Source organism: Haemorhous mexicanus, chromosome 5, assembly GCF_027477595.1.
Source record: "Haemorhous mexicanus isolate bHaeMex1 chromosome 5, bHaeMex1.pri, whole genome shotgun sequence".
NCBI lineage: Eukaryota > Metazoa > Chordata > Aves > Passeriformes > Fringillidae > Haemorhous > Haemorhous mexicanus.
The window spans coordinates 46,040,516-46,067,636 of record NC_082345.1 but is presented as its reverse complement, the minus strand read 5'-3'; the positions used below and the strand labels follow the sequence as shown (position 1 = coordinate 46,067,636).

General features: G+C 39.6%; 1 protein-coding gene and 1 long non-coding RNA gene across 11 annotated transcripts in view; one reads left to right on the top strand and one right to left on the bottom strand.

Moving 5' to 3' along the window:
- Positions 1-25,072, top strand: part of ANO6 (anoctamin 6) — a 70,438-nt gene extending 45,366 nt beyond the window's left edge. For 7 of the 10 annotated variants that reach the window (XM_059847041.1, XM_059847035.1, XM_059847033.1 and 4 more), the window contains 14 exons: positions 1,789-1,904; positions 2,323-2,457; positions 3,713-3,818; positions 5,042-5,102; positions 8,438-8,583; positions 9,994-10,071; positions 11,500-11,725; positions 12,603-12,772; positions 13,321-13,418; positions 14,055-14,185; positions 14,990-15,195; positions 19,246-19,445; positions 19,903-20,008; positions 20,928-25,072. In XM_059847041.1, coding sequence (XP_059703024.1) covers positions 1,789-1,904; positions 2,323-2,457; positions 3,713-3,818; positions 5,042-5,102; positions 8,438-8,583; positions 9,994-10,071; positions 11,500-11,725; positions 12,603-12,772; positions 13,321-13,418; positions 14,055-14,185; positions 14,990-15,195; positions 19,246-19,445; positions 19,903-20,008; positions 20,928-21,134 — 1,986 coding nt within the window. In that variant the 3' untranslated portion in view covers positions 21,135-25,072. The other 3 variants (XM_059847039.1, XM_059847037.1, XM_059847040.1) reach the window with 3 other exon arrangements.
- On the bottom strand, positions 15,195-26,880 carry LOC132327660 (uncharacterized). Its single transcript, XR_009486573.1, has 3 exons — positions 26,186-26,880; positions 25,431-25,533; positions 15,195-16,726 (listed from the first exon to the last, which is right to left on the bottom strand). It is a non-coding gene; the product is annotated as an uncharacterized LOC132327660 (long non-coding RNA).
- Positions 26,881-27,121: the final 241 nt, after the last annotated feature.

Below are 27,121 nucleotides of genomic sequence, written 5' to 3'. Positions count from 1 at the left end.
CTGAACTATATCTAGCTCTATATATATCCTCTAGGTATATCAAAGGATAGAAGCACTATTCATTGCCTTATTCCTGGACTGGTATTATATCTACATAGAAGAATAGGATGTGGTTTTGCTAAAGAGATTTTCTTCCAAAGCACTGTTGGTTAAAAGTGTATTTCTATAAAGGAAAAACAATATATTTCACTTGAGAGTTCTTAGACTTGTATTTTCTGGGAGATGTGTTTCAGTAAAGCACCTGGACTGAGAGACAGCTCCTATGACACATTATCAGTCCGAAACCAACGTTTTGTTAGTATGCAATTTTCCAATATTAAAATTCCTATCAACATTGTTGATAAAGATGTAGACTACAAATCTCATTTTAGGATGTGTGAAAGCCTTGCACAGTGAGAAGCAGTCCCTTGGTTCCCAAACATTGCAGCATACATGCATGAGACTCAGGTTTCTATAGGAAGACTCTGCCCAGCCAGTCCAATGCCTCACAGGTTTCATCAGAATCTTGCAGGGCAAACCTTCACTGGTTTCAATTTCACCTCACAATAATAAAAATACAGCTTTTGCAGCTACACTTCTGAAGCTTTTTAAATGATATAATTTGAATAAGAAATTTATACTGAAAATTGTTTTGTATACTGAGGCTAGCAATAGCACCAAAAAACACAAGGAGAAAAAAATCAGATTTCAGAATAACTGACAAAGAAAAAACTCCACGTGAGGCTGTGGATGCAAAGCGAGCAAAGACTGTGGGCTGATTTTCTGTATTCTATCTATTGCATAACTGCAGCATCCCAACTTGTCCCCCTCAGAGCCACCATTCTGTGTCCAAGGTGTGTTCTGTCGAGGAGACATTGAGAACATGGGAGGTCAGGAATGATAACTGCTTCAGCTGCATGGACTTGGCTTAAAATATTTAGGAGGCCTCCAAGGTTTTCAAAGAAATTTTTAAGGCAGAATCAAGACAAACCATGTTTCTTGTAAGTAATCAAAGATTTACAGAATAGAATTCATATAATTTGTGACTAGCTATTTTTAAGGTTTCCTTTTAAAGATTTAAAACCTGCGTTGCAGAATATTTCTGTCATGCCATGGGGAATTTGGACTCAGTATGACTAGTAATTAATGACTGTCTTTTTATACAGTTGAAATTACACATAACAGCTATGCTGAAAATGAAAAGTAGCAGATTTCTGCAAACATTACTCATGTTGTTGCATCACAGGTATAGAATGGAAAATGTCTCAAACAAAACAGGTTTTATTGAAATATCTTTTTTAATAGCCTACTAAGAAATACAAAGATTATCTCCAGGTGAACTCTCTTTTAAATTTAAAATAGAGACTAGAGGCCCTGGATTTTCCCTCAGTCTTTCCAGCCTGTATTCTAATACAGTATTATTTTGAAGCAAAGCATGTGTAGCATGTTAAAGCTACTTAAAATCCATTTTAGTTCAGTCCTGTTCTCTAATTAGAATGGATCCTTTTTTTATTTTCTATTCCTAAGTGCCAAGATGCTGACATGTGCTTTGATTAAGTTCATGATGAGTCCCTGTTATTTTCAGCTCACATATGTACAGCATTTGCTTTAGCATTCAGTGCCTTTCTGACAGTCTTCTATCCTGAATCCTGGTGTGCTCCCAGAGCTGCTGCTCCTTTTCCTAGCTTGCAGTAAGACTGTCTAAAAGCTACTCCAGACTCTAGCTTTGTGGCATAGAGATCATCTGTAGGGATGAGCTGCTCTGGTTAGATTTTAGTGCCATCTTCTCATGCTCGTTCTGTTTTGCAGTCAAGTTTTAGGCACCTGTCGACTGATCCCAGGTGCCCGAGTGAGCGATATCTCCTCTACAGAGAATGGGCTCATCCTAAAAACATTTTCAAACTGCAACCCCTGGATTTCATCAGGTGGGTGTAACTGGCACTGGACTAAGGCAGGGAGAAAGAGAAATCTACGTAATAGGTCTGGTTTTGGGGAAGTCAGAGACACAGGTCAGCTATGAGGGAAGATACACCCAGATCAGCTCATGCACAGGAGCATAATTTGAGATTGGTTTCATGATGATCTGGTTTATGAAAAGGCAACCTCTTAAAATTTGCGAGCCATTATCTTTTCTCTTTTTCCTTCCCCTCCCCTCCCCCCCCCCCCCCCATTTCTATCCTTTTACAAAAGCAATACTACTGCAATCCCAAACTTGAAACCAGAGGACTATGACAATATGGGTTGGCATAAAATGTGTGAAATGAAGAGCCATTTGAAACAGAAATGCAAATTTACTTGCATTTCAGGAAAAAAACCCAAAACCAACACCTTTCTCTTCCACAGGAAATACTATGGAGAGAAAATTGGCATCTACTTTGCCTGGCTGGGCTTTTACACAAATATGCTGACTGTGGCTGCTGTTGTAGGAGTTGGCTGTTTTCTGTATGGATGCCTGACAAAGGACAACTGCACATGGAGGTACCTGATCAGGCCTGGTTTAGTATCACACACAATTTTGATCAGTCCTGTACACGGGGGGACAGTTTGCAAGACACTGCTTAATGAAGGAAACAAAATTAAGGGGCCCAAGAACAACTGCCATGGTGGATTTGAAGGCAAAGGCATAAAATATTAGATGAATAATGGATATCCATGGACCATTACAGTGATAGACATCTGGGAGTTTGCTATTTCACAATTTTATTTATATTTTGCATGAGGTTCACCATACCTAGTGTAGAAACACAAAGAAAAGAGTTACAGTCAGAAGTCAACACGAATTGCCATAATACATAATTTTCACTGTGGTAATCCTTCCACTAGATACACAAAGATGTTAAAAGTTTCTTTCCTCTAATTTGGGAAAATATAGGAAAAGCAACAGCACAGGGGCCTTCAGCTGCTTAGGATACCTTGGAAGTCAAGGCATAGCCATGACACAGCTTCTCTCATCAGAACACAACAAAATTTAATCATGGCCAAATGACCCAGGGAAAAAAAATGATGGCATTGTGTCAAAGGACCTACAGACCATCCAGTTGTATACCCCCTCCTGGAAGGGTGTTCACATTCCATGCTGAAGGGCTATTCCACAGCTCCACTCCTGTGCCCAATTTATACCCATTTAGCTTTTTGCCAGACTTGTAATTCATTTAACCAGCTCAGCTCTCTCCCTGGTGTTTACCCCAGTGATGTAAGGCAAGTACATTCCCTTTCAGCCTCCACCACACTTAGGAGATAGATCTGTAAACCTGTGAATCCTTGCAGCAGCTCCCCTCTGCACAGTTTCCAGTCTGATCCTGTTTAGGAGACCACAGGGAAGTCCTTGGGGCTCTGCAGCTATTCCTTGTTCTGCTAGGCAGTGCTGCTCTGCCTTCTCCCTTTAGACTTGCTACAATAGCAAGTGTGAGCCACAGTGCAACTGTGAGTTTCCTACTGAAGAGAGTGACATCTTTTAAGAGCTGTTTTATTTTTAATGTGGGCAGTTTTGAGAATTACTACCATGTACAAGGAATAGAAATTATTTTCCTTATGGGTATCCATTTTTGAGATGAGGACTATGAATGGAAATGGGGATATGTTGCCAGGGCAAGGGGTGGGGGTGGAATTCTTGAGTGCAGATCACTGGTAAATTATTCCTTAATTCCCTGAGATTATTGCACTGTCTTCATGTGTGAAAAAGGACTAAAAAATCATTTAGTGTTGTTGAGTCACTGACTAGTTTTGTTTTTAGCCAAGAAGTATGTGACCCCAACATAGGAGGTAACATCATAATGTGCCCTCAGTGTGATAGAGTATGTACCTACTGGAACCTCACCATCACTTGTGAATCATCCAAGGTAACTACATTTACAGCTTCTAGACACACTTTTGAACCCTAGTTGCACTTTTTCTAGTACTACATATAAAACAATGTTGGTCCTCCATCAGCGTCCTGCAGAACTGCTAAAGATGTGCAACTAGTTGTTCCTTTTGGTACAGTGACTCAACTTCAAAAAGTAAAAACAGCATTAATTGCTCCAACTTGATCTAAGATTAATAATTTAGTCTTTTTTATTTCACATTGCTGCTGATATTTGATAGGAGAATAAAATGTTATTTCAATTGAAAATTGGTTTCTTTTGGGGGTACTTCTTTTCGAGGGAAGGAAAGATTCAGTTCAAGCCTTGATTCAGTAGCTCTGAATCAATTTTTCTAAGGAAACATTTAAAGCTTGTTTTGACATTTCTAATTTCTGCCTCCTCCCTGCATGAAGAAGTTATCTGGATCTATGCCTTGAATTTGATCCGTGTTGCCAAGGAGAAAATGGGTACAAGGAGAGGCTGGTGTTGGCCATGACAGAAGCTGTCACAAAGCCATGTCCTGTTATCTGCTCTTTATTCCTGTCAAAAGGAGCCTCACTTTCCTTCCCCATTACCTTGTCTCACTAAGCTAATGTTAGCCTTTCATCATTTCTCTCCCTAGATTCAATCCCAAAACTGCAATTTTTCAGCTATTCATCAAAAATATTTTGCCCAAATTTAATGTGTTGCATCAGCACACTTACACAGTAAAAGAAATAAGATTGCAGGGAAAAGGCTATAATGGGAAAAAAAAAAGGGAGATAGTGACCACAGAGGTATTTCATCAGAGTGTGGTTTTACTAACTAACTTATTTGTTATCCTGCTTATGAGAACCAGATGTGCCCATGGCCTTAGTGGCTGTACTAAAAATCCATAATTCTACCCTGAGTTCCCAGACCAGAAGCACTGTTTTTCCTCTTAGTAAGCAACAGATGGAAGGAAGTTTGATAGCACACCATTTTACTATCCCTCATAATGCATATATGGCTTTTATTTTTAATTCTGAACTTTGCATTTAATTTTCTTGATTTACTGGAGAGTGGTGTGCATGGACAGAAACTGAGGAAACAACGATCCACAAGGGTTGTTTATGAAACTACATAAAAAGTGAAAATCAACATTTTCAGTAAGCAGCTTCTGGGTTCTGTTCTGGGTTGGTGTAGAAGAATAAAAATGGTCAGTTATATTTTGAGACTTTTTTTCTTTTCCACTTTTCCAGAAACTCTGTATATTTGATAGCTATGGAACACTGGTGTTTGCAGTATTTATGGGAATATGGGGTAAGTCACTTTCAGCAACTGTGGTTTGTTATCTAATTTTGGCCAAGCCTCCAGCATCAGCCAAGGATAAATTTGTACTGACTTCATTTGCTAGCAGTTAGGAATTCACTGGAAAGTAGTTCCATAGAAAACAAGCACATTCACAGGAAGTTACCATAAATAAACAAAAAATTGTAGTCTTAAAAATTAATCTTCGGGATCTGCTCTGTCTTGATGACTTGAAGAAAATTCTGAGGGAGGTGGGTAAGACTGCTACATGTTCATCCAGCAGGAGCCAGCCACATGCTGAAGTATGTCTGTCAGAGGAGCTGGGGTGTTTTCCCAAAGACTTGTGGAGATGCTTGTGCTATTAACAGCTGTGTAAATGCACAATGCAATTGAAAAATAGTAATTTGTTCTATTTCCCAGGAATTTCTTCCTTCTGTCTTTATTTAAGAAGCTGATTGTAAAAAGTGTGGTAGGTTACAGCAGGTTACAAGCACGAGGTTTATATTTTAGCAGAGAAAATATATATGAAACCAGGATGTTTCTCACAGGTGAAAACACTTGGTGCTATATTCAAGGGATTAGGCAAGGTTTATTTCCCTAGAAACAATTTATTTTATTCGTATTAGCAGCTTTGTTAATTGGCTTTTATTGCAGTGTCTTATCCAGTAATTGTGGAAGTAAGTTCCATGTTAGGTCTGATACCAGGTGCTATAGAGAATGTATCTCATGTAATATTTTGAATTCATATAGAGGCTGACAAGAATGCAAAATTTGCTTTCTTTGTAAAATATATTGTATTTTTATTTCATTTTCCTGTGATGACCTAAAGTGCTTCAAAATAACTCTTGCTTGAAAGAAATGTAAGATGAAATGTATAACTTCAAAAAGAAGTTTTTTCCCTAAACATATGCTGCAGTCAAAATACCAGCAGGGAATTCACTAAATTAAAAGTTATTAGAAGTTTGATACTAATGTAATCTTCTCCCATCACTTCAAGAGTTAATTTATTGGCAATTTGGTTTTTAATTAAAATTGTGTTTCCTGTTTTGAAGAATGATTCCAGGAGCAATAATTACAAAGTTAAGCTTCATGGTTATAGAGATGGCTGCAAGGTCTATTAGTATTCTTGTTGCAAGTCCACTATATAAAGAGGTGAATTATATTACAGAAATTCAGCCAAAATTGTACTGAATCCAAATGACCCGTGGTCCTGGTGTAATTCCAGCTGTAATCTTCATCTTGCTCTATTACTTTTTTAGACCTCCTTGTCCAAAACAATTAAAATTAATACTAGACTCTTAGATACATTATTGCATCATTATCATCAATACGCTTCTAATAAGAGCATATTTTCTTGTGTGTATTCCCTTCAAAACTCTTAAAGCACTATAAAACACCAGGGAATTTGGCCTCAGGAGTTAGCCCTTTTTATACATTAATGCTCTGCCAATTCTCCCTTTGCTGGTAAGACTAGATTGGCAAAGGTCATGAACTAGAGGCAGCTTCCAATTCACTTGCTGCCACTCCTGGATCCCCTCCCTGAGTAAGGTCAGTTAAGCCAAGAAATGTTCTCTAATGGAGGCACCTCTTCCCAGACCTTGGTGGCACAGCTTCAGAGGCAGAATACCTGGGCCAGCCTGAAGGGCAGTGTTGGGGAGCACACAAAAGGGGACACCATTCAAAAGGACATGAAATGACTGCTTTGATCTCCTGATTCTGAAATGTCATGTGTTTTCACTGTTGAAACAATCTTGCTTCAAGATAAAAGGAAAATGGCAAATCCAGCAGGAGCTCCTTTCCTGCTCTGAAAGACACAGCACAGCTAATAGGGGGCTGGGTGAGTTGTCCCTGTGTTATGTGCTCTTCTGTCACAGTTAGCACATCATCACAGAAGGAGTCCCTGCACTTCTGGGCTCTCTAGCAGCAGCTGAATTTGCAGCTGGAACAAATCAGTTTGGCCTGTAGATTCCTGTGATTTGGGCTGGGCAGCAATTAAAGGTTTATGGAAGACTAATGTCCTTGCTCTGCAGGAGAAGGCAGATGAGATCCTCTGGTCCTCTGCTTCCAGTGTCCTTGCTGCTTCTAAGCATGAAGGGGCGGAGAAGTTGTGAAAGAGGCCCCTGAGTAATCAGGGGAGCAGGGTTTTCTGGAGTTCTGCGTTTGCAGATGCCAAGGTCATCTCACCGCCCAGCCCATGGAGTTTTCTGGCTTTCAAATGTTTCAGTTTGGGATTTTTCAACCACACCTGATTTTAGACATAATGTTTGGGCTTGTAACTGCATGCTGCTGAGGTTTCATCATTCAGAATGAGGGGCCAAACTAGTAAAAAAAAATCCCAAATTGTAGGGTTAATTACTCCCAGACAATGAGAGCAATGAAAGTGAAGTGATTGGGTACTATTCCTCCTGGAAACAGTGCTGCAGAGCCACACCACTCATTCAACCTGAGACTGCACCCTCTGCAAGAAAGAAGCATTCAGGTGTGTGCCAGGGAGGATGGTACTGACACCCAGCATCCTGAGCTCCTCCCAGCCTTCCCATCTGGGTTTGTCATTGCCTCTGCTGCCAGATCTGCCTGTGTAATGTCTTGGGACAAGGCCATGAGTTTGGCTGGATTCCTGTTTAACCATTACCATTTAGGCATCTGTGTACCTGATCCCTCAGCACTTCCAGCTGCAGGACCACAGTCCAGGGAAACAGCTGGCCCAGCCCAGGGAGTTTCTAAGCTCCATGCCGTACAAAAGACCTGCAGTCTCTTCAGGTTTGTGCTAGCAGAACAGGAAAGACAGCTGTATTTAGGCAGTTTTACCTTAACAAACATTGGTTTTGTAGTCTACAAAGTTAACTTTGTAACTTGTCGACACAAAAATTGCAGCATGAATGAGTATAAGCTCTTCCCTGTGACAATTTTTCGCATACTGAGTTTAATTTTTCTAGAAGTCTGCACTTTACAGCATTTTTTCTTCACATATCCAAACAATTTAGTTTCTTAAGTATCCCATATTAAACTTTTTCAAAGTGGTCTGTAATATAAAATCCAAAGTGCTCATATTTTGGCCTTTGGCAGAAAGAAAATACATAAATAGAGTATATACATTCTTTAGCATGTGGTTACACCACCATTTACCTCAGGTTTCTCATATTAAAGTACATATACATCCAAAATCATAACTGCATATAGGAGTAGATCCACTTGTTTTCACCCGTTGCATTAGCCAATAAAGGCTTTATTCCATGTCTCTGAAAAGTTGTATGGAATACTGAGCCATGTGCTATAGCCCAGAGGGGCTATAACATATATATATATATATCCCATGGTATTGCTCATTTTGTCTATCATTTGGATAGTTACCTTTTTCCTGGAGTTCTGGAAGCGACGGCAGGCTGAGCTGGAGTATGAATGGGACACAGTTGAGTACTTAGAGCAAGAAGAGCAAGTTCGCCCGGAATACGAAGCTCGCTGCACTCACGTAGTGATGAATGAAATCACACAGGTAAAGAATATTCTCACAACTGGTGTGGGCATGCTGTGAGCAGACAGTATGAAAATGGTGAATCAGGACTGGAGCTTTATAAATCAGCAGTGCCTCAAATTGATAAGCTGGTCTGAAAACAGTGACTTGATAAAGTACAGATGCAGGGAGAGGGAGGACATTGCACTGCTGAGGTTCCTCTGTCTTAAATAAACAGAAGTAGGCATCATCCCCAGCTTAGCAGACTAAGTCTACTTTATTAAAACCCCCAAGAAATTATAAATTGTTGCTGCCAGAGGCCAAGATCAAAGAGCATTTGCTATCTTTACCTAGGAATGCATCAAGGAAAAAAAGGTGAATAAAGGGAAACAATACATCATTAGATATTATGCCAGGAATGTTTTTTAACCGAAGATGTTTCTATTTGAAAAATGTATAAAATAGCTATTGTTGCTAAGTGCATATGGATGAAATTATGATTAATAACAACAAACTTGCAGAGACAAGGATAAACCTCATTTCAATGACAGAGGATTCATATTTATGAGGATCTTAGTTTAGATTTCTATTTATTATACATTTCAATAGCTTTAGCTTTGGCAGCTTACTCAAGTTCAGTTTCACTTTTTATTATTCTCTGTCAATAGATTACTCTGTCTTTTGTCTAATCATTTGCACTGCTTTCACATTCCATCCACGTTATAGTAATGTTTATTAGAGGGCACTTGAAAAGTTTCAAAATTAACTGCCATAGTTGAATGTATCCTATATAGATCTTCTTTTTATATCTTGTGCTATCAAAAAACTCATCCTGTTTAAAAGCTTATAAACCTATGCCACCTTGAATATATAAAGTCATAGCTAGAAAGTTGCTTTCAGACAGTTCAAAGAGTGAAGAATTTGCTAAAATATTTTATTTTGATCCTCAGAGATTCTTTAAAGACTAAGTGAATTTCCACAGTACCACATTGAGCTAGTCATTTTCCTTGGGGAAGCCATCCCATTCTTCATATGGAATACATTGAGAAATACAGAGATCAAGGACCAAAATTTTTAGTGTCCGCTAAATTTAGCCATTGAATTTTGAAAAATAATGACCTTGGATGCCATGATCAGCCAGGAAGGATGGGTCCATGCACAAAGACTATGTGCCCTGTAATGGCTGAAGTCAGTAAGATCTGAGGACCCTCTACCTCTATGGAAGTAATTTTTGTCTTAGAAGGGGCAGCGAAAAAAGGCACCTGTAATCAGGCATGACTTCTGAAATCGTAAATAAATGTTGAGTTTCCAGGAAACAAAACAAGGAATTTTTTTTCTTTTTTTCTGCCCTCAGTACAATAAAGAGTTCAATTGGAGCACACACAAAAGAAAAAAAAAAAAAAAAGAAAGAAGATTGTGTGCTTTCTTGATCTGTTTCCTAATCTTTTACAGCAAGAAGAACACGTGCCATACACTGCATGTGGGAAGTGCGTACGGATGACTTTCTGTACAAGTGCCATCTTCTTCTGGGTAAAGTTCTTATCTTATTCTTTCCCCTCATAAATTCACTTTTCTAGTAACTGTCCTCCTGAACTGAATAAAAAATGAGAATGGAACAGGTTCAGCTGGATTTCCATCTCATGCATAAATCAAGCCCATAAGGTATGGACCCACATGGAGAAGTAGCTGTTGTCACCCAATAGTCATTAGCACACAGTATCAAAATATCCTGCAGCTGTAGCTTGTGAGTTATGCTTGGGAAGGTGGTCCATTAATTTTTCCTTCATTATTTTAAGACAAATGCCTTTGCTTTTAGGGGAGCAGTAAGGGGAAGACTTTGGTTTATGTGCTCTCCTCCTTGCTAGTTTCTGTCTGATTTGTTCCAGCTGTGTTCTTCCATATTGTGTCTCACAGTCCATGACCTCTTTCAGGTTTTGTGTTTCACTTAACAGAGCAAAGCTGGGCGCTCTTTAATCTTCCAGAGCTGCTACTTTAATTAAAACTAAACCTTGAAAGCAGTCCAGTCAACCATGACACAATATATAACACAATGAGCAGGCCCAGAGAGATTGCCTTGCAGAGCTCTGTGTTTTAGCACGCTCCTCATCTGTAGCACAAATAGCAGCTGGAAAAGACCTCATTCTCAGCGATAGGATGCAGAGAGGAGATAGAGTGGTGTCTGGCAGCCCAGGAGAGCCTCAGCACTGACACAAAGGAAAGAATACGGATTTGCAGTTGGATTTATATAGGCCAGACTTCATGTTGGAGGGAAGAGATTTGTTCTGGGTTTGTCGCTTATGTTACGGCGCAGTTACTGTGTGCAGGGTCAGGGAAGGTAGTTCATGGCAGTTTGCTGAGATAGTGAAGAAAAGATACACAGCCTGTGGACCTTAAACTGAATGATAGCTAGAGAACTAGCAAAAAATAAAAGCAGGAAGAGAGACAGAAAGAGGAGATGGCAAGCAAGATGGGGTGCCTGGATCATTAATGCAATTCCTGCAGACTGCATGACTTAAATTTTTTCTATTCCTTGGAGGGGTCTGTAGTCTGTAGTAGTATCCTGTGGAAGGGAAGGTGCAGCCCCTTCCATAATCAATGTAGACTAGCTGGTACATTTACCATCCTGCCAATTGTCCAATATGAAGTGTTTTCTCACATCACATGCCTTGAGGTGCAAGATTTGATTACACTTCTTGTTATATTGGCTTACATCAGTAAAAACCCTTGTTATTAGTCATAAAACAGACCATCTCTTTTCCTTCCTGCAGATTTACTATGCTACATGAAAAAAATGCTATTCTCTATTTATTGCTTTGTATCTTATTTTATTATCTTCTTGGAATATAATGACAGGCACAAAATTGCTTTCCTTTTGCCTATCATAAAAAGTATTTTGAACTCACTTTTTCCTAACACCGGTGGCTGAACATGAACATCTTTCTTGCATTCCCTTGGCAGATCCTTTTGATTATTGCTTCAGTTGTTGGAATCATTGTCTACAGGCTCTCAGTTTTCCTGGTGTTCTCTTCAAAGTTGTCACAGCACATCAATGGAACGGAGGCCATCCGCAAGTACTTGACTCCACAGACGGCCACGTCAGTAACCGCTTCCCTCATCAGCTTTGTTGTCATTATGATTCTCAACATCGTCTATGAGAAAGTGGCAATCCTGATCACTGACTTTGGTATGCTGCTGCTCTGAGAAATCTCATTTCTCGGATGGAAACCTAGGGTAAAATAGCTAGAAAAAAATAGCATTTATATGTATAGTAGGTATTACAATAGGTGAACACCTGTACCACACCTTTCCGAATTTTCCCACAAAATCACACAATACCACCTAGAAATTTTCCAGTATAGATTTTCTCAATATCAGAGAAATATGATATTAGTTCTTTGCCTGAAAAGACCTTACATAGGCAGCATGAAAGATCGATCATTTACAGTTTTGTGCTTGTGAAACATACAAAGCAAAGAAAATTACTACAACAACCAAGGTTTATGAAAACAGATCAATTATATTAGCTTTTGTGTATGGGGAAAATAGCTATTTTCTTGTAAATAAGTGAACTAAGATCACCATTCCAAAGCTACGTACCACTCTGATGTTCTTAAACAGATAAACAGTCACAAATAATATTATTCTCTATATCCAGGCCATCAACATTAAAGTAGCTATTTTACTTTGGATGCATGAAGTAGTGTGGTATTTTTACTTAATACTGTTTCACCAGTCCAAAGTGTTACATTTGCATCTTTGTCAAATCCGTTGGATTTGGGTGCTTTTTCTTCCCCTGAGTTATTAGAATTTTTGCTTCTTCTCTTTCTTTATTGTCAGGTAACAAGTTATTTTCTTTTTGCAACAGTTTTAGAATTATATAATGGTTACAGTATACATGGGGATTAGGTACAATCTAAATGATAATGCTCTCAGTCATATAAAGGAATATGAGGCGTGCAGATACTTTGCAGCTGAAGCTCTAGAACAGCTTGTAGGTTACTTGTCGTTTGGGTTGGGGTTTTTAAAATTTATTTATTTAAATTTATTTTCTTTCGTTGCAGAACTTCCAAGGACACAAACTGATTATGAAAACAGTCTGACCACAAAGATGTTCTTGTTCCAGTTTGTCAACTACTATTCTTCATGCTTCTACATAGCTTTCTTTAAGGGTAAATTTGTAGGTCACCCTGGAAGTCCAGTTTATTGGCTGGGAAAGTATCGCAATGAAGAGGTAAGAATGTACAATGTATAATTAGTCCAGGTATTGTGCTGCAGTTTGGAGTACATAAAGTAAAACATAGTTGCACATATTTAACATTAGGATTTAAAAGTGACTGCCTCCCTAGGTAATTATTTCCTTACTAACCCCTAGCATAAAAGAATGTGGCACAAGACCAGCTGGGCTTAGAAATGTATTACACATACCCAGAAAACTGTATTTTACCATGGTCCTACAATCTGTGACTGGGCACACAGAAGGGAGAGAGTATCAGTAGAAGCATTCCTATTTTGCTGGGTGACCCTGACCTGGTGATAGCACAGAGCTGCATGACTTCACCTAGTATTTCACTCTTTCACTGGTAGTCTGTCATACTACCATATGTGGCCTGGATTTGGCTTTTCCACACCTTGCTGGAACGGTTTGCCTAGACAGTCTTCTTTGATTGCTTTCAGTAATGTTGTTTTAATAAATCAGGGATGCATAATTTTAAATGATTCATTCATGCCTGAAAAGTTAACCAACCTCAAAAAAATTTTCCTGTCTCTCCCAACCTTCAGTGTGATCCAGGTGGATGTCTCCTCGAGCTCACAACCCAGCTTGCCATCATAGTGGGAGGGAAAGCTATCTGGAACAACATTCAAGAAGTGCTTGTTCCGTAAGTTCAAACTATTCAGTAATCTGCTCTTTCATAGTTGAAAAATACTGTTTTGCTTGATGCCTTCAGACGTTTGGTCACTGAGTTTGGTAAGTGCATATTGTATTCTGAAAGAATAAGACTTGTCCTTGGAGTCTTTTTTGGTCTGGTAGTCTGGGCTCCTGTCTCTCTTGTTTTAACTGATTTTAATTCTAATCAGAAATTCTTCCTTCCTCTGCAAGTCAAACTCAATGTGTTTCATGTTGAATATTCAAAACTGAGGTAAATATGACAATGTTAAACTGAAGACTTGCTTAATATTGATTGGAATGATTTGTTGTTATACATTGGGATTTTAAAGGTCATGTACAAGTTAATATTTTAACTCATTTAGTAGATATAAATCACTGTGATTCTGGTATATTTACACTCTTATTTATGGCTTGTAAAAACCCACTTTAAGGATAAGGCAACAAAAGTTGCCTTTCTTAGGAAGAAAGTTTTGAATTATTCATAAATAAATAAATCCATTGTTTAAACCTATAGCAGAAATATAAAAGATGAAATGCCTTTTTTTTATTTATTTATTTATTTTATTTACTGAACTTTTTAGGTTCTTTTAACAATGTTAGTGTTCTTTTCCTCCCTGTCTGATAGTTTGGTCAAGAATCTAATTGGAAGATATTCTGCAGCTGCTAGATCAGAAAAAGTTGTTCCACGTTGGGAACATGACTACCACCTCCAACCCATTGGAAAACTTGGACTATTTTATGAGTATCTTGAAATGGGTAAGGAACAGTTCAGTCTGGATTCACTACCACTGTTGGATACAAACACATTCTAAAGAAAATCTTCACACAAACAATGCTTAATATGGTGGACAGAGGAGACATTAATATTTTCTGAGACAAGTTTTGATTAAGCCATTACAGATGGTTTTACAAGCTTTTATTAAATAGCTAAGCCTTAATCCATTTTATAACTAGGAAGCAGGATGTGATTGTACAAGGAGGAGTATTGCTGCTTCCTTGCCTAATCCTGTGGGAAATGCATTCAGAGGGCAGACCCCTGTCATGTTCTGGTGCTGCACAGCAGAGCCCTGTGTCACACTGCTCTGCTGGAGCTCTGCAGTCACCAGGACTCGTTGGTGGTAACTGGGGAGCTGGCAGGCCATGGCTGGTTTGTTGCCACCATCCATTCTGTGACAACATTGCCAGTGTGCTTAAGGCAGTACCCAGACACCTGTAAGATGATTGTTGGCTTGGGCCTTCCAGTTCAGTATGGAGACAGATAGTCCTGAGATTTCCAGGTCTTCATGATAAAGATGTCAGAAAGAAATGGATATCTGAATACCCAGAATAGTTCCTCACGCTGTGTTGTGATCTGTAGTATTTTCCTGTCCCCTTCAGCTAGCAGGTTTTTCCAGTACTGTTGTGCTACTGTTTTCTCATCCAAAAGATTCACTAGGACCCCAGCTACACTTTCTTGTTTCTCCCACCTGAATCTGGAGTATATAAACTCTACATGCCTACACTTGCTTATCTCCATTAAATGAAAGCCTCACCAATGCGTGGAACCTCTCCCTTTCACAGTGATCCAGTTTGGCTTTGTGACCCTGTTTGTGGCGTCGTTCCCCCTGGCTCCTCTCCTGGCTCTTATTAACAACATGCTGGAAATCCGGCTGGATGCGTGGAAGCTGACAACGCAGTTCAGGCGCATGGTTCCCCAGAAGGCACAGGACATTGGTGCCTGGCAGCCCATCCTGCAGGGCATCGCCATTCTGGCCGTGGTCACCAATGTAAGTACGGTGCCAGCAGCTGCCAAAGAGAAAATGCCTTCTCTGCAGGTGCTACATCCAAATGTGGGAATGCTGTGTGGGGCAGTGCAACTGAAATGATCCTTAAGGCACATCTTCTGAAAACAGAAATGCAGCTTCTTTCTTGTGTGCTTAAGAATACCACGTGTGTCCAAAATTGCGTAACACAATGAATTTTCTGAGAGTTTGGACTCTGATCTGTTCTTCAGTTGTACTTAATTTTTTTAAGTACGCAACAAATTGAATTTTAAGAGAGTTTCTTGAAAATATTTAAGAAAAAAATTCTGATTAATGTACTTCTAACAATGAAATTCAGACATTTCACGTTTTTTGTATCAATTCACCAATATTTTATTCATAGACTACATTGTGGGAAGAAAAATAAGCCATTATTATTTATCACTGTGGATTATTTGTGATTACTAAACAGGAACTAGTATGTATTAACCTACAGAAAATTGTCGCTGCTGGCCTTTTTTAAAGGAGTAATGACCACTGGAGGCACAATAATGCCTCAGACTATCCATGGGGAATAGCCTTTCTCAACAAGGTCGCTGTTTTCATCTGTTTTCAGAGAGATCCAAATATGTTATGCTATTGGATAACTGTATTTCCTGGTCAATCCAGCTGGATCTTGTAATACCAATATGAAACTAGAAGTTGAACATGTATCTTGAGATTACTTTAATATATTGTGCCTTATCACAGTTCTCGTGGTATTCAGGGCAGAGTTACAATGGCTTTGGTGACTTCACCTTTGGTTGACTTGGCCTTGTGTAGGCTTCAGTCAGGAATGTGTTCATGCCCTGCTTTCTGCAGATGATGTCAGTGTGCAAACAGGGCACAGCCCCCTGTGAGGGGCTCAGCTCCAGAGACTGTCACGTTCAAACAGCCCCGCTGCACGTGTTGTGAGGACCTCTAAGAGATTGGTATTTATTGCTAATGAAGTGTGGGCCATGAAGCCATGTGCTTGAGCAAATGCTAGAAGCCGTTTTCCTCCTTTAAGTGTGTTTCTTTCCTTGTTTGACATCCAGGAACTGATCCAAATCATCAGTCTTTAACAACCCTGCCTTGATTTTACCTTGGTACACAGAAAGTGTTTCTTCTCTTCTACATGACTTGTTGCAGTTGATTATGCTTGAGTAGTGTATCATCTTCCCCTTGGTGCATCTTCTCCTTCATGCATGTTCCCTTTGTAGCAGCTGCTAGTGCTTGCAATCAACTTTTGCACAAAGCTACCAGTTTTGAGAGTTGCCGTGAGGCACTGGACTTGCTATTGCATCTGTTGTTGATTTGAAGGCTGATTTTAATTAGTTATGGTATAAATGGAAAACTGTGTGCAGTAAGGCTTGGGAAGCAAAGAATGTGCTGTTTGTTTGTAGTTCTCCAGTGCAATACTCTGAAATGCAGCCCATAATTCAAGAGGAAAAAGTTTTTCCTTTGAGAGGATGCCGTAGGATTTGTTCTCGTATTTCTGTCCTTGAAGCTCTCTGGAGCACATCTGGAGATCATTCTGAGAGAGGGAGGAGAGTGAGACAAGGCTCAGATTTAGGATGATGAGAGACCTGGGGCCTTGCAAAAAAGATTCAGTGAGATCAAGTATTGAGCTCTGTAAATACCATATTCCAGCGTCTTTCTGATACAAAGAAGCAGCATCAAACTCATTTGGTCCAAAGGGAGAAGGATTTTTTTTGCCTTACTGTTAAGTTGATATTAATTCATTTATGGTCTGACTAGATGAGCTAATGAACAGAAAGAAAATTTATTTAACAAAAATTTTCTGTGCTTGTAATTCAGACTACAAATACTTTACTTGTACTCTACTTTTAACTCCACTTCAGAATTAAAAACAGAGGAATTTAGCTGTGAGGTCGTCTCCCTGCAGCTGCAAGACACAGTAATATATACGTCTTGTCAGTCAAAACCACCTACTCAGCATGTAAATATAAACAACACATAATTTTCACTTCATTTCACACTGGCATGTAGTGCTTAAAAACAGTTTTTAGAAGTGCATGTTAACTACATTTGATTTACGCCAAAGTGCAGTACAAGAAAAACACCTTATCCTTGAAAATTTTCAATGAGTTTTGGACCTAGGATGCCTTCCTTTTATTTCTCATCAGCCAAACTTTCTCTCAGCTGAACTCACTTGTAACAACATTATGGAGAACTATATACAGATCTTGGACCACAGTCTCAGAAGGATTGTTTCTGCAACTTTTATCTTAGCTACAGTTTAGCTTCTCAGGTTCTTCAAAGTAAGCCAACTCAAAAGGTAAGACACTAGGATATCATTCATCATTTTGCAGCAGTGCTACTTGATGTAGGGTGGGTCTTGTCCCCTTTTAAATTCTCTGCTCTTTTCCTTTGCTGTCTTTCCCCCTTGATCCTGTCTCTTGCATTGTGCTGGCACCAGTGCTGTATAAACATGTGATGAATCAGACCAGGGAAAGGATCCAGTGGTGATTCCCAGTTAGATCAGCATTTTCATCTGATCTGCTGAATGGGGCCAGGACTGCCCAAGCCAGCACAGAGCACAAGTCAACTGCTAGAGGCAGATGCAGGATGTTGTTTTAGCTAGCACTGCCACCAAAGCATTGTTCAAGGAACTGTAGAAGAGTTAACCATATTATTTTTCCCCCTTTCTCCTCTCTCCCCTTCCCTTTTTCTGAAACTGTTATAAATACCTTCTCATTCTGGGATTGTCTCACTGGAAATGCTGCACAAAAATAGAATTTTTTTTGTTCCATGTCATCAAAATAAGGAAATACAGATCTCATGAATTACAGACTGGCATGATGGGGAATAAAAAACAGATATTAACCAGCTTTTATGCTCCTCTGTTACCTGTTATTGTTTGACTTTGCCCCTGACTCTGTCCTATGATTTTCGTTAAGTTTTTTCTGCCTCTTTTATACATCTGTGCCTAAACCTCCTTCTGCCTGATCTCATCAGATCCCCAATTAACACCTTTCTCTTCCATGTCTCTGCCCTGGTTCTTTCCATCCATGTTGTCAAGTGGGTATTTTTATCCTGGTATGGGACAAAACACTTCTCTTAGAGTCCTGGAGTGCTGGTCACTCCTTCCCAGGTGCTGGGCACCAGAGACGCCTGTTGTCATCAGCTGGCTGGGCAGCCTCTTGCTAAATACTCAGCTGCAGATCTTGCCAGTGGAAAGTCTTCCTCACAGTGAAACCTTTTGAACTTGCAGTAGCAGGGGAGGAAATTGGATTAAACATAGTTAACCTGTCCTCCAGAATAGGATGTTTTGGGAAGTTCATGGGTTTAGAAAAGACTTCCCACAACAAACCCACAGATCATATTTCCTACCCAGTTTGTGACTAGCAGACTGAGTAGGACAGGGACTCTCTTGGGAGCAAGATAAAAACAAATGGTCACGTCATGTAAAACAGCACTATGCAGCTGCTACTAAAAAAAAATTATCTTGGCATCAAGAGCAGTTTCCACAAGTACTACGCTGTAGTAGGAGGCAACAAGTACCAAGATGAATTTGGGCTGGCTAGCACCTCAGAAAGGGTGGGAGGTTTCTAGGATCAGAGATGGATCAGTTATATATCTAATTTATTTAATTCCTTTACTCAGACATCGGAGAACCTGGTGACATTTAATTTTCTATTACTGAGGAACTCTTCTGTTGTTTCCATTAGTTTCATCAGGCAGAATTTCTTCAAGCATCTCATTAGTACTCATAAGAAGCACATTTGCTGATCTTCTCTGCATGCACGTGAAAGAAATGTTTTATAGTATAACTGTTTTAAGGCATTCAGCAGAGCTAGCATAATTTAGAAACTGTACAGAGTGCACATGCCAGAAAGGGATTGTTTTGTGCCACAAGAGACTTCATGCTCATTTACAGAATGAACAACCACTGACAGGAAAAGAACATATTTTCTATTTTTAGCTCATATGCTAACTTTTGAGATGGTAAGTATATGGCAAAGGAATGCATATTAAAGCTTATTTCTTTAATGCTGCTCTGCTTTTTTGTCTTCTCGGTCTGAAATGCAGGCTTTGATCATTGCTTTTACATCTGACATGATTCCTCGTCTGGTTTATTACTGGTCCTTTTCGGTCCCTCCTTACGGGAGCCACAGCACTCACACTATGGAGGGGTATATAAACAGCACACTTTCTGTCTTCAGTATATCAGACTTCAAGAATGAAAGCAAGCCTTCTTCCCCTTGGTTCGGGAACCAAACAACATGCAGGCAAGTGTCAAATAAGTATTAGTCATTTTCCAGTTACAAAAATAGTGGGGTTTGTATCTAAGCCATCTAATTCAGTTAAAAAATATCCCTTGAGAAACATTAAAACACAGGAAAACCCAGCATATTTTGAATGGCAGAATGGAGTGGAAGTATTCACCCATAAGTTTGTGCTACTCAGAAAACTCTTTTTTTAATTTGGCTTTCTCTTAGCTGATACTTTTCCAAAAAAAGCACCTTAAAATTTTTATCAGTAATCCTTAATAAAATGGCAAAAATACGACATTTCAGCCAAATATGGCTTATCTTGCAGATATGATTTTACCCATCACCGTAGTTCCCCGAGCTAACTGTTCCTGGACACATTAAGCAGGGCCATGTCGTGCTCCATCCTCTGGCCACAGTGCCGTACTGCAGAGATGCCAGAGACCAGCTCCTGGTATTCCTGCTTTGCTTTCAGATACCGGGATCTGCGCTACCCTCCTGGTCACCAGCACCAATATGAGCACAACATATACTACTGGCATGTCATTGCAGCCAAGCTGGCTTTCATCATCGTCATGGAGGTCGGTGTATGGGGTTTGAGCATTGCTTATTTAGTCTCTTCCCTCCCTGTGGAAAATCCTTCAGAGGCATTCGGTCCAGGCACAGCTATCAGAGCTGGTGATCTGTGCTAGCATGAGCAAGAACTTGGGGGATGTAAATTAAGAGTGGCAACATTGGAAAAATAATTCCCTGAAATCATTACATCAGCTGAGGGTTACTCCACAAATCTGCGGCTTCTTTTCTCAAGAGCTCTAGAATAATTTTTAGTAGCAGAAATAGAATACATGTACTTAGAGGAAGTTTGCACCCAGTGTCCTGAATGCATATGCACGATACCTGTTTGTAATACAGGTACAATACATGGCAGAGTGAAGTCTATAAAAGACAGTCCCTGCAAGAAGTGAGCCTCTAGATGATCATCAAAAAACAATTGCTCCCTCCTCTGCAGCTACAGCCTGGGCTTACGAAAGATGGGAATCAGTCCAAGATGAAGAGAGAGAAATATTGGGTACTATTTAATTATAAAATGTGTTTAAGTCCTGATCCAGGGACTACTGAAGTAATCAGAAACTGATTAGAGCAGACTTCCTGTATCAGAGAAAAGTAACTGCCCCAGAGTTATTTGAACAAACATAAAAAATCTTAAAGGAAACTGTAACAAGTGTTTCCATGCAGGAAGGAAGTGCTGTGTACCAGGGTTTCCCCAAAGGAGGCAGAGAAGTTCTTGCTCAAATCAGGATTGGAAAATGAGAAATTCTTGTTTATCAGATAATTATTCTATTTTATTAGTCATGTCTTTTTAAAATCTTTTTCTACAGTGTTAGATACTGGCACTGAATCAGCTCAGCATCTTAAGACAAAAAGTGACATTTCATTTATAATGATAATAATGTCCTATTCAGCCTGACTGACATTTTTTTTCATTTTCACCTTTCCCAGCATGTCATATACTTTGTGAAGTTTATTATTTCATATGTAATTCCGGATGTATCAGAGAAGACCAAGAGCAAGGTCAAACGAGAGAAGTACCTCACACAGAAACTATTGCACGAGAATGATCTCAAAGGTGTGAAAAAAACCATGGGCAAAATAGCTGACAAAATCATCAAAGGAGCAGACAGCACTTTCCGACCTAAAGATGAATAAGTATTTTTTCATATGGATAACAGTACTTGGACATCTAATATCTGTCCAGATATTACCAATAGCTATCAAGCACTTTGGATTTACTAAACATTGTTTCTTGCAACTCTTACATGCTCATTTACCAGTTTACCTTGGACAAATGCAGCCACTGCAATGCAGATAAGAGTTATCATTTTTTTTAAACGGCTTTTTAGGACTTTTAAAAAAAAAAAAAAAGAAAAAGGCAAAAAATATTTATCCTCTTAAGAAGATGCAGATTAATTCCTAAACACCTAGGCTGCTTTCTACTCTTATTAGGCATCAGCTTTTAGATAACTAGTCTAACTTAAATAAACCTTAAGAACAAGAATGATTTGCTATAAAAATACCATCACATCCAATGAAGGACTTTTGATTGCTTGCTAATGCAGACCTCAGCTATAAAATGAAGAGGAAAAGCCAAAACATGAAGGAAAAAGAAAGAAGATACAACTCAAAATCCCACTGTTAAGCCATTGGAATTGACATACTAAGGATGGTTGTTTGCTACTCTGAATTAGCTATGCACACTGAGACTTAAATGGATAACAAGATATTTCAATTAATCATGGACTTGGATCACAAGAAGCAACAGGACTGTAAGCCCATCCTGTTCATCAATCTCTGTGTAAACAGGAGAATTGCCTTTGAAATCAATGCACGCAAACTGACCTTACAGCACACCAAGTGAGGAGAAAACTCAGGCATTTTATCTTTCCCCAGTCAATGTACTTCCATTAGTTCACTTGCCCATTCTGAGCTAGATGCTCATAGCCTTGAAGGTCTCCTACCTGTAAAAGCAATAAGTGTTAAAAGTCTTTTCACATAGTAAATCAATATTTGTGGAGGGCTGTCTTTTGCATTTCTCTCACGCCAGAACGTGCTCTTCCCTGAGGTTTTGGCATAGGACGAATGTGCAGCTGAACATTTCGATACAACATTGCGTGATAAAGTGAATTCTGACAAGACTATGAATCTCTTGGAATTGGAGATTGGAATAAACCATTTAATAGGCCTTAACCATGCTGTGAAGCTTTGAATAACATGGAAGGATCTCAGAGGTGGGGAGGCATGTGATACAGCCATCAGTCATCTTCAAATCAGGCTGACCATCTCCCCGCTTATTTTGGCTCCAGCTGCAAACTGGGAATTAGGGAATTACAGATTAGACCTGTATGTGGGAGGGTATTTTGCACCCAAAGGAGAGATATTGCAGATTATTAACTTGCCAAAACCTTTTTTAAAAAGAAAAATATGTCTGTGCTCTATAAACCAGGTGATTACTTTGTGTTTGTAATTTTGTACTCTTCTTAAATGCAATCAATATGCAGAATTTTCAGGCAGATTATTCATATGGCTTTTTAAGTATGAAGTCCATTTACAGAATTTAAATAGCATTTTATCCAGTCAATAATCAGAAGGAATTAAACCTATGAATTTTGCAGCAAAATCTCCAAATACTGAATGCCATGTAATTCAAGCCTGTCTTTTGAAGCAAACCCTACAGAATCATAAGATCATTCAGACTGGAAAAGACCTTTAAGATATCAAGTCTAACCATTAACCTGACACTGCCAAGTCCACAACTAAACCATGTCCCTGAGTGCCACATCTAGATGTCTTTCAAATACCACTCTGTGAGCCTGGCCATCCAGCCAGTTTTTTGTCTAGTGTGCAGTAGGTCTGCCCAAGCTGTGAGCAGATCAGCACCCGTACAGCCCCAGGGACTTGTGGCTGTCTAAGTGGTGTAGCAGGTCACTGACTGTTTCCCCTTGGATTATGAGGGCTTCATTCTGCTCCCTGCCCCTGTCTCCCACCTCTGGGGGCTGGGTTCTCAGAGAACTGGGTCCTACTGCCAAAGACTGAGGCAAAAAAGGCATTGAGTACCTCAGCCTTTTCCTCATTTTTGTCTGAGTGTTTTCCACCACATCCAATAAAGGATCAAGAGTCTCCTTAGCCCTCCTTTTGTTGCTAATATGTTTATAGAAACATGATTATTGTCTTTTGCAGCAGTAGACAGATCAAGTTCTAGCTGGGCTTTGGTACTTCTAATTTTCTCCCTGCAAAGCCTCATAGCATTAGTCTTCTTGAGCTGTCTGCCCCTTCTTTCAAAGGTCAACAACTCTCCTTTTTTACCTGAGTTCCAGCCAAAGCTTTCTGTTCAGCCAGGCTGGTCTTCTCTTTTTTTGAATATTTCTGGGGATGGAGATTCCACAACCTCTCAGGGCCACCTGTGCCACTGCTCAGTCATCCTCACAGTGAAAAAGTGTTTCAGTTTCTGCCCACTGCCTCTGGTCCTGTCACTGCATATATACCAAACTTTCAGTTAAAACCAACTTTTGTCAAAGAAACTGTTTCAAGGAACAGTTTTAGTGAAGTACTCAGGATTTCCCTGTGGAAAATGAGTTGGGTTAGAAAGGACAGTTGACTCCATTCATCCTTGGAGCTTTTGATTTTAACTTTCAACTGGACCTTTGTCATTTGCAGTTGTGTTCAGATGGGAGATGGCATTTTTATTCCCTCATCAGTGATCACAGCACCAGTGTGCCTTAAATACCTTTCCAGATGTGGTGTTAGAGGGCTGGGGCAGGTAAGGAGGCATCCTGTGATAAAGGAGGGAAAATACAGCACAAAATGGACCATTTCAGGTAATTATTTGGTCTTAAGGAAGCTCTTTGAGAGTTAAAGAGACTAGGAAACAAACTAATTGTCATATTGTGAGCAGTAGCAGAGCTTAAGGCTGATTTTCAGAAGTGCCTAGACTTATGCTCCCTGCTTGACACTTGGGGAGTCTCCAAGTTGTTTCTTCCTACATCAGTTGGCATCATTTCCTAAAGGGAGAGTTAGCCCCCAGTGTCATAAAGAGTTTCTATTCCTGCCTTTAAAATAACAATTAAAAAACCTGCTACATCGGCAAAGCCTATGTGCCTATGGCTTGGGCTCCTCCCATAATAAAATCCTAATCAGCCCTGAGTGTGTTTCTATGTAATCTTTTTTGTTCAGATGACAAAGGTGCTTTGGAAACCAGTCTTCCACTTGTCTCCATTTTCTGGGAGATGTCACAGATTAGTCTGGGCACTCATGGACTGAATTCCTTTTGGTTCAAACTGACCCAGAAGGCAGCTTTTAGATATGCACTTAGTGGTCACTGACGGGCCCTTAGTCTGCTGAAACCAGGCTGAAGAGAGTGGTGAGCTCTGCATGGGCATCACCTAGCCAACATTAACTTTTTGCTCGAGTGATTTGCTTCTGAAATGCCATGCTCCTTGCTAATGTAGCTGTAACAATTCATTTCAGAAGACATTACATCAGGAATTCAGTTCAGTTTGCCATGTGCTCAGTGTTATTCACAGCAGAGCTCTGAATCAGAGAAAGAAGAGGGAGACCAACACAGTGCCTAATAATAATTGCATTTTAATAGTTTGATTTAAGCTGTGCAGTTCCTGAAGCCTCTACCTCCAGCTGCTGAAATGTGCTCTGCTTGCATGCCGGAAGCTCTGAGGAGGCATGAGAACAAAATGCTGGGGGCCAGTTGCCAACATATAAGTATTTGTAATTTTTTTTTTTTTTTTTTTAGTCTTTGTCACTTTAATTAAAGATCTGCTTGAAGGGAAAATCAGCATTTGTTTTAAACTCTGACTCCATTTTACCTTTTTTCTACACTTGATATGTAGACCACACTCCTACTTTGTATAGATCTATTGAAGTCAGGGTGAATTTGGACCAGTGACCATTTCATTGCCTTACCAAGCACCCTAAATTACAGACCATCACCACTGTTTTAGACTGTGTATGTCAATAAAATTCGGAATGTAAGAGTGTGTTTTTTATTTTTTCTAAGAATGTTTGCAACTAGTTTCTGAATATTAAGATTTCTTTATATTTATTGTCATTAAATAAAGTCTATTTTAAAATATCAATACATCTGATGTTGATTAGTGTTGTTTGTTTTTCCTGGAATGATACTGCTGCTGCCAAATGCTACACTTAAATTATTACAGTGTCATCCCTGTCTAATTTCCATATTCATCCTCTTTTTCAATTGTATTTCATTAAAGTGTTACTAGTGCTGAAATTTATCTTCTGGGTTCTTCTGCATCCCCTAGATGGAAGTCATTCCTTTCAACACCATGTTGATGACAAGGACCATTATGTTCTCATACACAGATAAACAGTTTAGGTCTTTATGACCTTTCACTCCTGTCATGATAAACCCTGTGTTATGTTTCAGAGTCATCACTTATTTATTCATCTGGATCAAATCTGGGATGCTCTCACCTCCAGGCAGTCCACTGTGTCTCTCTCTCTCCCTGCCATCCAGCCATCAGTTCTCTTCTGCTTCTGCTCTGGGTCTTGCTCTCTGGTTCCAGGAAATCCTTTCCTAAGACGTAGAGAACAGAGGTTAGAGGGTAATTTTAAATATATCTCTTCTTTGCACTGCAGTGTGTTGGTTTTATTGCACACAGAGGTTCTCAGGATCTGCTTTCAGCAGCTTTATGGCAGTTGTAGAAGCAGAAGTACTACCACTTCCAGCCTGTTTTCTGCTGACTAAGGGCTATGTGTCTTACCCATGCCAGTACCCATATTGCCCTGCCATCCTTGCTTCAATGGGCTTTGGCAGAGCCAGAACAGCAGAAACTTTGGAATAAAGCATAATAAGGATTATTGTCCCACAAGCAGAAAGATAAAGTGGCATTATAGACCAAATCCATATGAGGATTGTGCCGTTTTGAATTCACTTACACATTTAAACTTGTTCAAACAAGAGGCTTTAGTTATTTTTCTACTTAATATAAATAGTCAAAGCATAGCATTTTATTTCTGATAATGCTGGAATGAAATAATTTCTGTCACAGAACAGATGAAGTGCACTGATTTTGGATAGTCAGTATATACCAGATGAAAGCACACTGTGTCCTGCCCCACCTGGAACACTCAACCCCGTTATTGTGCTCTGCCTGCACATCACCAAAGATGTCAGCAAAGGTATGAGCAATTCACACCAAGTCTAGATTTTTCTCTGGTATGCCTACCTGTCATTTCCAGTCTGGTCCATAAGGCTGCTTTTCCAATACAGGGGAGCAAGTGATGGTGGCTGCAAGTTATATTTTATTTGCATTTTTGTGAACCTCAAGCATGGATCAGCAACAGGTATGCAAAACACATAAAGATATGGATGTAGTTAGTAATAAATAACCTCAACACAGCCTGGAGCAATATTTTCCTTATAAGCAGATAATGTGTTTTAATAGCCTGATAACAGTAAAAAATTATTTTTAGGAAAGCTGAAGAAAGTGGTTTTTATTTACAAGCTGGAAGTGCCTCAAAACAAGAGTCTTTTAAAATTGCTTTCTACAATTTCTGCTTTCACTGATACATCCTGTAAAAATGCTGAAGAGAAAGAAAAAGAAGAAAAAGTACACAACATAGACCAAGGAGAAAATCCCACTGCATTCCACAGTGCAGCATGCACAGGCCAAGACACCAAAAAGCCACCTCTAGCATTCAAAGAGAGAGCTGGGGGGAGAAAATCATATCTTAACTTTTACAACACAAAAGAAATTACAACCAACTCTGACAGCATTAACACAATATCAGGGCAGAGGATGTTAGGTATTTGTATATTATCCATGTAAGTCTCTCACATAATTTATCCACTTTTTGAGAAATTATGATGCCCACAAGTGCCTAAGTAAGCTGTGCTGGGATCCACAGCCCCCTGCAGCTATCACCTTACCTCCCATTCTCTGGCATCCCTCTTGGTGTCCTGTTACAGCCTCACTGTGCTCATTCACTCAGTCATGTTCTAAACCGGTCTGGCTGCTCAGAGTGAGCAGTAACTTGTGAGCCTCTCTGGATGGGCACTGCATGATCTTCATTTGCTGGAGCCAGGAAAGCCAATGGAAATTGTGGCTGACACCCCCAGCCTGGCATTCAGCCCTCCATATCCATCCCCTCCACTGAGGATT